The sequence below is a fragment of the Plecotus auritus genome (genome assembly GCF_963455305.1).
Source record: "Plecotus auritus genome assembly, chromosome: 1".
Taxonomy (NCBI): Eukaryota; Metazoa; Chordata; class Mammalia; order Chiroptera; family Vespertilionidae; genus Plecotus; species Plecotus auritus.
The window spans coordinates 31,745,807-31,760,952 of record NC_137770.1 but is presented as its reverse complement, the minus strand read 5'-3'; the positions used below and the strand labels follow the sequence as shown (position 1 = coordinate 31,760,952).

General features: G+C 43.4%; 1 protein-coding gene and 1 pseudogene across 2 annotated transcripts in view; one reads left to right on the top strand and one right to left on the bottom strand.

Moving 5' to 3' along the window:
• The first annotated feature begins 207 nt into the window (after positions 1-207).
• LOC308250832 (large ribosomal subunit protein eL29-like) lies at positions 208-676 on the top strand (annotated as a pseudogene). The gene has a single exon. The product of its transcript is annotated as a large ribosomal subunit protein eL29-like (transcript).
• Positions 677-9,010: 8,334 nt separating this feature from the next.
• ZFYVE26 (zinc finger FYVE-type containing 26) overlaps positions 9,011-15,146 on the bottom strand; it is a 70,683-nt gene continuing 64,547 nt past the window's right edge. Inside the window, exons 40-42 of the mRNA XM_080682356.1 lie at positions 14,385-14,567; positions 13,717-13,761; positions 9,011-11,036 (exon numbers count right to left, since the gene is read on the bottom strand). Coding sequence (XP_080538482.1) covers positions 10,833-11,036; positions 13,717-13,761; positions 14,385-14,567 — 432 coding nt within the window. The 3' untranslated portion in view covers positions 9,011-10,832. The remainder of the gene's footprint in view (positions 11,037-13,716; positions 13,762-14,384; positions 14,568-15,146) is intronic.

The window sequence follows — 15,146 nt, the reverse complement described above, 5'->3', positions numbered from 1 at the left end:
TTCAACTCTGTATTCAGCATGGAGAATCTAGCTTACATCTTTGCCTCTTTTAGTTACAAGACAGGCACCCACTTTGAACAAGCTTAGGCCAAAGACCATAAAACATTTTGCTCATAAATTCAAGGAAGGGTTGAAAGTAAAAAGTGGGAAAGGGCACTTTCTCTTCTGATCCCAGATGCTTTGAAAACTGGGTGCTTCGGAGTAAACATGGTCAAGTCCAAGAACCACACCACGCACAACCAGTCCTGAAAATGTCACAGAAATGGCATCGAGAAATCCTGATCACAAAGATATGAATCTCTTAGGGGGGTGGACCCCAAATTCCTGAGGAACATGTGCTTTGCCAAGAAGCACAACAAGAAAGGCCTGAAGGAGATGCAGGTCAGCCATGCCAAGGCCACGAGCACACATTCCAAGTCTATCAAGGCCCTCATAAAGCCCAAGGAGGCCAAGCCCAGGATCCCAAAGGGTGGCAGCTGCAAGCTCAATCAGCTTGCCTTTCATTGCTCACCCCAAACTTGAGGAATGTACTGTGCCTCCATCGCCAAGGATCTCAGGCTCTGTCGGCCAAAAGTCCACGACCAAGGCTCAAACCAAGCCCCAGGCTGTGGCTGCAGCTCCAGCTCCAGCTTAGGCTCCTAAAGGTTCCCAGGCTCCCATGAAGGCTCCACAGTAAAGGCCTCTGTCTGCTGATGTGAGGGCAAGAAGGACTAGTGTGACCCCCTGGGTTGCTGTCGCATGGAGCTGATGTCCTCCTGTGCTATTTGTACAAATAAACCTGAGGCAGGATCTGTCAAAAAAAAAAAAAAAAAAAAAAAAAAAAGGAGTCCATGTAGCTCAAAAATAACTGGAATTCAAGCATCAAGCACCACCATGCTCCCCTCCCTATAATAGTCACTTTTCTCTGATTGTAGACTTCACTTTAGAGTAAGTAGCAAGAAACTTGGCTGTTGAAAACTCAAGCTTCACACCTTATGGTTTCTACTATTTGTGTGTGTGTGTGTGGTTTCTACTATTGAAGAGACACTGCAGGTATTTTTTATTTGTAGTATTTAAAGAACCTCAGGTTTAGCTTGGGTTAGATGCTCACTGTGAAGCAGTCAGTTATGGTATGGGAGGGAGAGTCATATAAGAATGTGACAGCTGTAGGAGTGGCATTGCAAATCAGTGAGAATAATATAAACTATTCAATAAATGGTATGGGGCAAATAGCTATCCAAATGAAAACATAGGTTAGATTCCCTATCTTGCACTATTCATAAAAACAAGTACTAGATGGATTAAAAAACAAAAAATTATAGAGGTTGCCTCTGGAAAAGATTGATAGGAGATAATATTTCAATTTTTAAAAAAGCAGAATATTTTCAGTTGGAAATAAAATTTAATAATTTTAACAGACATTGTTGGTTGCCACTGTCACTGTCTATGACTGATTAAACTATTGTGGTGCTCTCAATCCCAGCTGTATTTTAAAACATATAAAGTGCCAATGCATAGGTCTTACCTCAGAGATTCATATTTCATTGTTCTATTCTTGGGAGCTGAGCTGGACCAGAGGCCAAGCTCACATGCTGAGGACGGTAGAGGGAAAGATGAAAGGAACCTGGGTTGCTGATGATAAAGCAGTGAGTCACTGGGTTAACCAAGACTGGAGCTGCCCTCCCTTGAGACATCTTGTTACATGACACAATAAATTGTTGAAGTCGATGTCCTGATGCAATAGTATTATGTTGAGCCATATAAAATTACTGATATTCTACCATTTTTGTGTTTTCCTTTAAAAATTTTTATTAAATTTATTGAGGTGACATTGATTCATAAATTTTATAGGTTTTAAGTATACAATTCTATGACACATCATCTGTATATTATTGCATTGTGTGTTTAGCATCCAAAGTCAAATCTTCTGTCACCAAATATTTGATCTCCTTTACCCCTTACTAACTCCCCTCATCCCCCTTTCCCTCTGGTAACCATTATACTGTTATCTGTGTCCATCAGCTTTTGTTTGTTTGTCTTATTTGTTTATTTGCTGCTTTCACTTTTATATCCCATATAAGAGTGAAATCATATGGTTCTTGACTTTTTCTGTCTGACTTATTTCACTTAGCATGATATTCTTAAGATCCATTCATGTTGTTACAAATGGAGTATTTCATCTATTCTACCATTTTAAAACCCACTTTGCCCCACCAGTACTGCTGATCCAAGGCAGATGTCTTTCTGACCTACTTTCATCACCTTCAATTTCCTCATCTGTAAAGTGAAATTTTGACACCTGTTTCATTGTATTTTTCCCACTGCAAAGATTTGTCATCTTCTGTTAATTTCAGCATTCAAAGGGATAACTGAACTAACATCTCAATACATAGTCTAAATAGTTTTGGCATACTTTCACAGGTGTTCATCCAAATTTTAATCTATGTGTACAATCTATTTTTTTCTACAGGTAAATTATGCTATCTCTTAACCAAAACAATCAGCTAAGAAGATTATAGAACATGAGGTACAATTTGTTCTGATAGGAGTGGATTAACTGCTAAAACAAACAATGCTAAATTTTAGTGGCTTAATACAATAAAAATTGATTTATTGTTCACATCACAGTCCAATACAGGGATGGGAGTAGGTGGGAGCTCTGCTCCACATGGCTTTCAACTCAATAAAATCATTAACATTGCTATCATCATCCAATATTTTGTGTGCTAATGGTACTAGTTAGTTAACTAAAGGATTAAAAAAATACAAAATGTAATTATATTCAAAGTATATGTAATTTAAACATACTTTCATAAAAATGTAAATTATCCTTGGCTGGTGTAGGTCAGTGAGTGGGGAGGGCCTACACACCTAAGGGTCTCAGGTTTGATTCCTGGTCAAAGGCACATACCTTGATTGCAGGTTTGCTCCCTGCCCTGGTCGGGAAGGGTGCAGGAGGCAACCAATTGATGTGTCTCTCTCACATCGATGTTTCTCTCTCTCTCTCTCTCCATTCCCTCCCTTCTTCCCTTCTACTCTCTCTGAAAAAGCAATGGAAAAAATGTTCTCAGGTGAGGATTAACAACAACAAAAAAGTAAATTAACGAAAGGCAAAAATAAAAATTATTTTTAAATGTCTTAGGTTATTTTTCTTCTAAAATATTTAAATTATCTATCAAAAATTAAAAGCAAAATACACTATTGCTATGAATATCAACATTTTAAATAAAAGCTATTTCAATAAAGCTGAATTTTTTAGTTTTCTAAATTTAATGAATTCTATGAACTTTTATAAAAATAGAACTATTCATGATCCTAATACTCAATGTCCATTTAGTTGCCAATGTAAACGTGGATATCATGCCTCATGCATGTTTCCTCTACACCTACATGACATGTCTATCAATTTCAAAGCAATATGAATTGTTTATTATTTAACCTCCATTAAAAGTGTTGCAGCCCTAGCCAGTTTGGCTCAGTGGATAGAGCTCAGTGGATTGAAGGGTACCAGGTTTGATTCTGGTCAAGGGCATATGCCCGGCTTGCTCCCCAGTTGGAGGCATGCAGGAGGCAGCTGATCAACGATTCTCTCTCCTTATTGATGTTTCTATTTCTCTCTCCCTCTCCCTTCCTCTCTGAAATCAATAAAAAATATATTTTTTAAAAAGTGTTGCAAACACACATTAGTATATGAAGAGACAAGAAAATAGATTTAGCACTACTGAAAACAAACCTGTTTCAATACAAGCATCTACTAAACTCACACTGAGAAAGAATTTGACATGTCTTTTCTCCTCCCCAATTGCTCCCTCTGTTCAAATCCTTCCTGCACTCAGAAGTAGCAGCATGATCTACACAGCTTCAAAGCATTTGGATGCAGTTGAGACATGTTTCCCTGGAGTTTAGTGTTAGTCATGAGAGCAGATGTTCAGGCTATTTGATTGTGATATGTCAGAACTTAGCACCAGAGCCTCAGTAACAGAGATGTTCACTTACATTCATTTACAGACTGACATACCTCGATGTGGGGGGGGGGGGGAACACGAGAAGAGATAAACCAAAAACGTATATATTTATATGCATAGCCCATGGACATGGGCAATAGGGTAGTAAAGACCTGGAGGGGGTGGGAAGGGGCTGGGAGGCAGGTAGGGAAATGGGAGGTATCTGTAATACTATCAACAATAAAAATATGTTTAAAAATACATTTACTATATTCTTGTGTAATCTTAAATAAATTTATCATATTCTTACGTATTTTTGGTGAAATGTAGGGCTTTCAAAGGTGCATGACCAAGGGAAGGAGCCCTTCTTGCCTGGGTGTAAGGGCATTACTGTTTATATAGTCCTGAAATGGGTACTGGGAGTCCAGCCCTGGGAATTCCCAGAAAAGAGGCCCTTTTGATGTGCTTGGACCAATGTCTACCATAGAGGTTTACCATCAACCTGGGATGTAAGAAAGTGTTCACTGAACATATGATAATTTTGCCTCATACAGCATCTGAGAGAGTATGAGGCAGTGGTAAATAACTCGGATAACAATATGGTACTGTAGGGAGACGAAGTGAATGGTGTGATAACTGTGGGTGTATACGGGTTGCCCAAAGCACTAGTATTTGAAAGTGTGCCACATGCCCACTCAGATTTGGCTCCCTGATTTCCTCAGCACTGAACTTATTCACTCCTCTCAGTCTCCCATTCCCACGACAAGGACTACACCTTGACACCTTGTTATCACATGAGCTTGCTGCTCCTCAGATATCTTAACTTTCAACATCCTACTCCAAACAAGCCTCCTACTCCTCCAGCTTTTTCCCTTGCCAGTTCTCCGGCTACACTATTACCCATGTCTAGCAATGGCCAAGCATGGAAGGATCCAACTCTCTGATTTCTATATGCCAAGAGTGCTGCAGGAGAAAATCACGCCACCCGGCAGACTGAGGCCACTATCAATCACCAATCACTGGCCATCGATGTCAACTGGGCTTTCAATACTGCCTGATCATCTGTTCTCCCATAGCTAGGATGGATGCAGGGAAGCTCATACAATTTGTGGGGCCATCTTTAAGAAGAGAATACAATATTAACAGACACAAAATTAGGTACAAAAGTGGATGTTGATCTAAAACGAGAAAACAACAACCATGCATAATGGGGGAGGTGGGGAATTAAAGTCTTCTGAGATCTCTTTAGGATTTTACCAGCAATGCTTGCATAAAAATGCTTTCTGATAGCAACTTGGTTTCCCCTCCCCAACTAGAATACAATTCCCAGCAACTCACAGGGGCCAGGTAAATTTCAAAAGCTTCACAGTGAATCTGCCTCTGAGTTTACAACACCTAATTCATGTCCTCTCCTATTCTCAAGCCATTCAACCCACCAGCTCCCTTGAACCATTAACAGGTGATTTTTCCCTCTGACTTCATAGATGATATCGAAGCCATCAGCCATCAACTCCCTCAACTTTCTGCTCCCAAACCAGCAAACTTACCTGCATCCTATTCATATTTTCTTCCTTTCCACCTTCTACATTAGAAGAGGTGTTACTCCATCCATTTTTAATCTTCATATTGTGAATTTCTCTTACAGTGGTCTTTTAGTTCCATCAAAGATAGAGTTTGCGCCCTAACCGGTTTGGCTCAGTGGATAGAGCGTCGGCCTGCGGACTGAAGGGTCCCGGGTTCGATTCCGGTCAAGGGCATGTACCTTGGTTGCGGGCACATCCCCAGTGGGGAGTGTGCAGAAGGCAGCTGATCGATGTTTCTCTCTCATCGATGTTTCTAACTCTCTATCCCTCTCCCTTCCTCTCTGTAAAAAGTCAATAATCCCTTCCTCTCTGTAAAAAGTCAATAAAATATATTAAAAAAAAAAAAAGATAGAGTTTGCTTCTGTTTGTTGCCCTCCTTGGCTCTTTCCTGCCCATCTATGAGGTGCCCACCTTAGTATGGAATAGCGGGGCAGAGATCACAGAAGACTTTCTGAACCAAGTGGCCTGTGTTTAAGCAAGACCCGGATGATGAGTTGCCAGGTGAAGAGGAGGGAAAAAGTGGTCTAGGCAGCTGGCTCAGAAGGCAAAGAATATGTCTCCTCTGGGAACCTGAAAGAAGGGTGTGGGGTGGAAGGTGAAAAATGAGCCATTCGACCCTGAGAAGCTTAGTTTGGAAAAAGACTCTTAAACAGATACTTCAAAATGTTCACTTTATCAACGATTTCTGATTCAGTATATGCTACAGTCTATACAATTTAATTCAACAAACCTTTATTTACTGGTAAATAATGCATAAATAATTTGTAGGCAACTCAAGGTGAGCAAGAGGTGGTCCTTGCCCTCAGGAGCTTATGGTCTATCAGGTAATCAAATAACTAATACAATTGACTATCAAGCGGGAAGAATAGGAGAGCTTTAAGCGACACGGAAGGGTTAAAGGAGTACATTTTATATCATTTATATTTTATAAATATTAAAAACAATTAAATATTCCATGGATTCTGGGGTTTGTATCTACTTAAGAAGACGTTTCATACCTCAAGATTACAGAGAAGTCTGTTTATTATTCTAGAAGTATTATTTAATCTGGAGTGGATTGGAGGTGCACCTTTTGGATGGGTGTTTGAGGTGAAGAAAAGAGGCATCTGTGACAGTCATGGAGGAAGTGACAAGGACCTGAAGTGAGGTGATGAAGCAGAAGGACCAGGTTCTTCCAATTGGGAATTGGCTTTCAACTGGATATGTGCTTAATGCATGGTAGGTATTTGAATGTTTGTGGAATGAGGAGAGCGAAGAGTTAGTCAATGCAGAGAACCCCTGAGGTTTCTAACCCAAACAGCATGCATAATAGCAATAATAGTAAAAATAACATTAATACTAATATCCACTGAAGGAGGAAGATAATGTTTATGGGTGGATTAAAATGTATTACATTTTGGATGTGCTAATGTTTTTAGGTACAAATCAGCCATGTGGGTGAGTTCCAGAAAGCGGTCAAAAGGCAGGTCTGATGTGAAGAATTTAGGCAGACAAATTTGGTTTAGAACTCATGATGATTGCTGAAACTATGAGGTTGTATGGGAGAGTATAAGAGTGTCAAGAGAGACTAGAACCTTAAAGAATTTCAGCCTTTAAGTGGAACGAAGAGAAAGTATAGCAGAGAAGCAAATAATTTATAGAGATGGCACTTAAAATGGGCTTGAAGAAAGGGTTTGACAACGGAGGACTGGAGGGTGACACTGGTAGTGTCTGAGAGGGGACTGTTGTTCCAAGCAGAAATAATATGAAAAACAGGGAGCACGGAAGCACTCCACCGAAGATGCCATTCAGAAACCAGAGGCCATTCAGTAACCAGTTGAATGACTTGTAGAAGAACCAGAAGTTTCAAGGATGGGTTAGTCAACATTATTACTGTGAATGAAAGGATGATGACCAAGAAAAGGCCATTTTCCTCAGGGACACTGACTATTGCTATTTGGTTGCTTGGATATGAAGAGAGTCTAATAGCATTTGATCTACTTTGTTAAGCTCAAGCCAAAGATATTTGGTAACTTTGGAGTGTCTCAGGTTTCTAAACATAGTCAGTGGTCCTGTATGCTAGATTTAGATTGGGGGGTTCCAATTTGCTTTGTGACACATCTCCTTTTGTTTTTTATTTTTTAATCTTTATTGTTGAAAGCTATTACATATGTCCCTCTGTATCTCCCATTGACACCCTCCAGCCCCCACCCCAGGCCTTCACCTCCCTATTGTCTGTGTCCATGGTTGGTTACCTCCTACCCACCCACTTTCCCCCGCTTTCCCTCCAAGATTCCACACTCTGTTGACACACATCAGGTGGTTTTCAGGTGTACTTTTATCATTACTTTTGTTTGTGTGCTTTTTTAAAATGAGGAATTGGAAGAAATCATGTTTCTGGGGAAGGGAGATAATGGTAGCAATATCCACAGCTCAATATTATACTGCAAACACGTGCTCCGAGAAGGTGGCAAGAAAACAAGTTAAGCCAAGTTCTGCTTTCCCGAAGACCCTATACTTGGTTTCAAAGAGTCACAATTGGGTTGATATTCAAGACATAGAATTTAAAAAATGACAAACAGCATTACAAAATATTTCAGAGTGCCATTTTTCATTCATCACACAGGCAAAGACCAGTCAAGTTTGATAACTGTTGAGGCAAGGGTGTGGGCAAGCAGGCACTGCCCCACACAGCTGGTGGGACATTTATTTGCTTGACCTCTTTGCAAGGCAACTGGCAAGACTTATAACTAAGGGCACATCCCCTCTGACCCAGGGTACTCTGGACAAGATAATTAATTGCAGTATAATTTGTTGTGGCAAACGATGGCAATGACCTAAAAGGTCCATGAATAGCCCTAACCGGTTTGGCTCAGTGGAAAGAGCGTTGGACTGCGGACTGAAGGGTCCAAGGTTCAATTCCGGTCAAAGGCATGTACCTTGGTTGTGGGCACATCCCCAGTTGGAGGTGTACAGGAGGCAGTTAATCGATGTTTCTCTCTCAGTGTTTCTAACTCTATCCCTCTCCCTTCCTCTCTGTAAAAAATCAATAAAATATATTAAAAAATATATAAAAGGCCCATGAATAGAGGCTGGTTAAATAATTAGGGCATATCTTTTGGTTGCAGACCATGGGATACTTTAGTTGTTACTGCTGCTTATGCATGAAATAGCTCTGGAACTAGAGACAAGAAACTTGTTGACACTGGTAGTGTCTGAGAGGGGACTGGGCTGAGGGGACAAGGATGGGAGGGACTTTTCACTTACCTTCTATACCTGATGAATGTGTGATCTCCACCTACTACCCAATTAAAGCAAAAAAAAAAAGTTTCTGGTAGTAGATTGTACACTAATAGTCTTTAACACATAGGAAACTTGAGATAGTCATTAGTTATAATGGGAATTATTTAGAGAAGTTTAAGAGTTCAAGGCCATCTGATCTTTCCCACCCACTCTCTCCACACAGACCATGAGGCAGGAAGGAAGGGAAGGGTAAGAGCAAGACAGCACAAAGAAGTCATGAAGCCAAGCTGGTAGGACAGAGACTTTATTGTGGCTGCTTGTAGTAAAACATTCAACCCTTCCACATGTTGTTTGTTTTGCTGGAGACCACAGTGTGATGCTCAAAGGCCTTTAACTTCATCTTATGTCAGTCTAGTCAATGGTTGCCTATGTTATAGCTCAACTAGTTGGAGGAAAAAAGTCAGGAAAATCTGGTTTAACATCCCAAGTTAAGGGCTGCGAAATCTGCAGACCATTCATATAAAGTGCTTATGTTCAGTGCAAAAAGGGCAGGCTCAGAGGGGCAAGCAGATACCAGGGAATGACGCTTCCCGGGAGACAGGTGCATTCTATGACTCAAAGGAAAAGCCACTTGTCAAACTTCCCCAAAAGGGATCAGCTACTTTGTTTGCAGACTTCCTGCTATCAGGATGAACACTCTGAACCTGATAGATGCCTAATACTTGTTCATTTTTCTATCAAAATATCTAGCTCCGAGGGAAATCCACAGGGTTTTAAGCACCAGAGATACTGACTTCACTTCTGGTTCCTGTTTGTCTCAGCAGCAAATGTGAGATCAGCAGGCTGAGCTCTGGCCGGTGGGAAGCTCAGAGCTGCTGAGCTTCTTGTGGGCCTCTCCTTTGCAAATCCACGTCACTGGTCACTGAGCACGACAGATCCTCTCTAAAACACTGTCACATCTTGGGTGGAAATACAAGCCCATATGAAAGGAGCACATTACCTCGTTTCACCAACGGATGGGACCTATTCATTGTCCCCTGGTCTGACTCTTGCCTGCAGGCCACCTCCAAAGCAAACCCTTGACCCCCATGACCCTGGGTCTCTGCTTATCCGCTCTGAGGCCCTGAAGAGATTGCAGAGAAGCAGGAGAGGAGAGGAAGCAGTTTCCTAACCAGTTGAAGGGGCACAAATAGGACTGTCACTCAAATAGGCAAAGTCTAGCCATTCATTCTAGGATTCTGGCTACCATTTCTCGCCCCAGACTCTCAAAGAGGGAGCCACATCCTCTCACTATGCAGCAGGGATAGTCACAAAAGCCGGCTGTGCTGGTAAGCAACCCCTGCATTCCCGTTTGGAGAGGCTAGCCTTTCTCTCCCTGTTGGATGAAGTCAGTGGTGCCCCTCCTGTCCTGTCTGGGGTTCCAGACCTGAACACTTGTATGTGCACCCACAACTGTCAGATGCCAACAACTGAGGGAGGACCCTTCTGTTCAGACTACCATCCAAAGACTCAGGGTAACTCCTTGTGCTTTGAGCAGAGACACTTGGAGCAGTTTTATTCCACAGGTAGCCTTTGCCCCAAAGCCATCTCTGAATGCTGGGAAGGCAAGGGAGGGGAAAGAGGCAATCCTTTCGGTGCTGCTCTGTAATTCATGATAAAACCCTTTTAGTCACGAGGAGCTACTGAAGGGAATGTCTCCACAGGGGGGACCGTGTACACAAACAGGATGACCCGGGTTAAGAACCAAAACGCAGGGAAGGTTTCCAAACAGGCAGAAGTCTAAATAAAGTGCCTCTTTTCAGTAGGGGAAGAGTTTCATTTGTTCAGAAATGCTTGCGCGTAAACATGAGTGTGCAGGAACGTTCACGCCATGCACTCACTCTGAGGTAGGAAGACTGGCCATCTCCAGACAAGCAGAGTCCACAATCTTAGAGAAGCCTGGCACTTGTGTGAAAGGCCCGGTCTTTGCCCAAGATGGCAAGGAGGGTCCAATCCAGCTCTTTCCGACCTGGGCAGAGCCAGAGAAGTCTCTCTGCACAGGAGGAAAGAGGTGAAGAGCATCCCTATCACTCCTGTCCCAGTCCTCAGGGCCCACTGCCCATGGTCACTTCCGGGAGCCGGAGCCAAGAGCACCCCGGGCCTGGCTTGTCAGTAGCCACTGGGTGCAGATGTCTTGCACTACAGCGTCCCCACTGCTCTTGGCGGCCTGCTGCACCTGCTGGACGAGGGCTGTGGCCCGTGAGTGTTCCTGCTTCACAGCAATCAGATAGGCAGAGCGCAACTTGCAACATGTCAGGTAGGCCTGAACCTGGAAATGGGTATGAGAAGTGGAAAGGAGACGTCACTGACAGGTCACTGAGAAACACACAGCACTGCACCAGAGCTCAGGCACACAAGCTGCCCCTTCTTGCCCACCAGATTGATCACTGGGTTCCTACTTTTCATTATATTACTAGAGGCCTGGTGCATGTTAGCCTTTTATATAGATAGATAAATAGATAGATAGATAGATAGATAGATAGATAGCAACTCCTTCAACAGTCTGGACACTAGGCTATTACAAATAAGATATGAATTTCAAAGAGAAGGCATCAAGCAGGAAGGCAGAGTCTGGCCTCTGCCTTTCCCTCCTCACTATCTTGGGCTCTCCAGCTTCCTCCTGGCTTTACTGTCTACAAGTTGTGACGTTAGTTACTTGGATGATTATTTGATGTCTGTCTCCTTGACTAGAGTTTAAGATCCCTGAGTGCAGGAATAGTGTCTGCTTTTTCTACTGTGAGTTCCTGGTGCCTAGCACAGGGCCTGGCATATAGTGGGTGTTTAGTATGCATCAAGAGAATGAATAAATGAACAATTATCCCTGTCCCCTACAATGGGCATACAGATCCCACTCCTTGCTTTTTGTTTTTAACCTGCTGGATTTAAAATCTTTTAGCAGGAAATTTGGGGAATAAAACTTATAAGCATAATTAGAAAAGGTCTAATTTTTGTTGTTTGGATCAGAGCAAGCTCTGTTTCGGGTACAGGTAGTGTTTCTTCTATTCTCTGGACACCCTCGATCTCATGAGTCCCCAGCTTGGTGAAGACAAAAACCCCTTCTCCCCTGTCCCCGATCTCACCAGCACCTCCCTGATTGGCCAGTGTGCCAGGCCAGCCAACAGTGAGGCCCTCACAAGTGCCCCGAGCTCTCATTAGAAGCTGCCTTTCTGCTGTGACAGTCCCTCCTGATGGCTGGAGGGGACCCTTCTCTGTTCGTGTTTCAATGCTCCATATTCTTTTTTGTCTTGGTCACTAAAGTCTTTCTTTTCTAAGCTCAATTCATCTCCTAAAGCCTGATGTCTAGCATGTTCTGAGCTCACTAAAGTGGTCAAGTCCTGCTGTTTGAATATCAACCTGTTGCCCCATGATACTGTCCTCACACAGGCACCTATGTGTGTTAAATATGTTACACAAGTTGACAGGCAAAATTCCTACCAAGAGAAGGAGGGCATTGTGCCAGAAAAGCTGAAATAGGAACAAAATGAACCTATTTTTGGGCAAGATTTTGTAGCCTGAGATTATTAAAGTGCATTGAAACAGCTGCTGAGCCCTGGCCGGGTTCTCAGTGGTTAGAGCATCAGCCCGTGCATTGAAGGGTTGTGGTTTGATTCCACTCAAGGGCAGGTTGCAGGTTCGACCCCCACCCCCAGTTGGGGCACATGCGGAAGGCAATCAATAGATGTGTCTCTCTCACATTGATGTTTCCCTCTCTCTCTTTCCTCTCCCTCTCACCCTTTTCTCTCTCTTTCTCCCCAGCTCCATCCTTCCACTCTCTCTAAAAAAATCAATGGAAAAAATATCCTCAGGTGAGGATTAACAAAAAAACAAAACAAAACAAAACAAACAAACAAAAAACAACTGTTGAAAAAAACAACACTCTGAAAAGCAATGACTTTCTGGATGTTAGTGCACGTCTTTCCCAGGGACAGAGCCCCTGTCCTGTTGAGTGGGAGGCTGACTGAAGGCTTGGAAAAGGACCACAGTCTGGGAGTCAGGGAACCTGGGTGTCTGGCCCGGCTGTCGGCTTCTCATTTTTATTCTAGAAAAGTAATCTTCCACATTTCAGAATGTCAATTCCATCCTTTCCACAGGATCTCATCAGGATGTTGCAGAAATAAAGAAATGTTAAGAACATATTTGCCTTAAGCCCTCACATGAAAAATGCCCTGAAAACACATTCCAGGGATTAGCACTGTTGTCACTGGAGTGGCTCTGTGGTTGCTTAAGAAGTTGTTTGCCTGACACCAGTTTTCTTCACACTCAGCTGCTGGATCATTCCCCTGCCAGTGGGTGCAGAGGGCTGGGTTTCCCCAAGCCTGTCCGGTCCTCTGGATGGCAGGTGGATCGGGCCTGCCATGAGCCACGAACAGGGGCAGCTGGGGATACTTTGACTCTGACTGGCCCTCCTTGCAAAGGCAAGGTGAAGCAAAGGTTCCCTGGTTTCTTACTGAACAGGGAAGAGCTCAGAGGCCGCAGGAGAAAGGCCTGTTCCAGGGAATGTGATACCAGTGGGTATTTGTTGGTCAAGGATTGGGTGTTTTTTTTTTCCTGCTGTAGAGAGTACCTTTTTCCTTCCAGAATAAAGAAATGCCTGCCCACTCTGAGAACCTCATTCAATCGGTCACCTGATGATGGAAGTGAGGGGCTTCAGAGGGCTGCCTGAGAGAAGACCTCCACAGAAAATGAAGGTTCAAGAGCGGCCTGGGCATGTTTGTCTTGGGGATAAAGAAATGGAAAGGCAAAGGCTCGTGCGACCAGTGGTCATGCATTCCCCATCTATTCCCTCCCATCACACCCCTATCTGGGTCCCGGCTTCCCCTCTGGATAACAAGGAAGCTGAGATGCAGGTTGAACAGAACTGCCAAGGGGAGCAAGGAGTAAAGGGGACAGGGCCAGCCTTGGTGATGGATGTGCATGAGCATCCTAGGGTAGGAGGTGGTGCTGCTCACCTTGTTGTCGTCGTGGTGTATTGCCTGGATCAGGCCCTCCAGCTCCTGTGAGGACAGAAACACAGCCGATGTGAGAGCAGGGAGTGTCCCCGGGAAAGCTGGGGCCCAATCCAGTTTTAGCCCTGCTGGTCTGACTCCAGGATGGTGATGCCTGCCCAACTTTTTTATAAACTCAGCTCCTGCCTTAAGAGCAACGAAGGGAATCTGATGATAACACTAAGCTTAGGAATTTGAGAAGGATCGGCTCTCAAGAGGCATGTCCTTGGTCTTCACCAATGAGGTGGCTCTGCCACAGGGGGACACTCTCACAGGCAACATGCCTCAAAGGCCATCTGCAGACCTAGCTTTGAGGCATAAAGTGTTATATCACTTTATGAAATTGTGGACCATCTCTACAATCACAGAAGCTCAACTCCAACAATCCATAGATACTTCCAGGTGCAAACAACATTAGAAATGGAGTAGAGGGCCACTTTCCGGTATGAGGTTATCACCATGACTTTTCTTTCCAGAGAAGGGTTGATTAGAGCAAGGCCGTTATTACAGCAGGTTAGAAAGATAAAGGAATCCTGTAGAGTTTCAGGTGCATTGTGGGGAACAGAAATCTAAAGAGGGGATGTGAAGATGCTGAAATGGAGGGAGGAGCCAGAGGCTGGGAGTGAGCGCACCTGGGGTGGAATTCTCTTGAAGGCTTCCAAGCAGTTGAGGAGGATGGTGTCCCCGTCACTCTTGGCTGCCATGCCTGACTCGGAGACACATTTGAGCAGCTGTCGGATCTCACTGTATTTCTCCCTCTCCACCAACTGCCGGGCAGCTCTGCAGTAGGTTGCGGCAGCATCCAGCTGGAAGTCCTAGAATAGAATGTGGATGATGGGCTTAGGGTGGCTTGGGCATCAAAGAGGAAAGAAGGCAACCTGTAAAAAGCTCCCACTATGCTTTTTTTTTTTTTTTTAAATAAATCTTTATTCAGATTATTACAATTATTTCTCCTTTTTCCCCCCATAGCTCCCCTCCACCCATTTCCCATCCCACCTTCTGCCCTTACCTCCCCCCCACTGTCCTCATCCATAGGTGTATGATTTTTGTCCATTCTCTTCATGAACCCCCCATACCCCTTTCCCCCTGAGAATTATCAGTCCACTCCCTTTCTATGCCCCTGATTCTATTATATTCACCAGATTATTCTGTTCCTCAGGTTTTTAATTCACTTGATTTTTAGGTTCGCTTGTTGATAGATATGTATTTGTTGTTCATAATTTTTCTCTTTACTTTTTTCTTCTTCCTCTTCTTTAAGAATACCTTTCAGCATTTCATATAATACTGGTTTGGTAGTGATGAACTCCTTCAGCTTTTTCTTATCTGTGAAGCTCTTTATCTGCCCTTCAATTCTGAATGATAGCTTTGCTGGGTAGAGTAATCTTGGTTGTAGA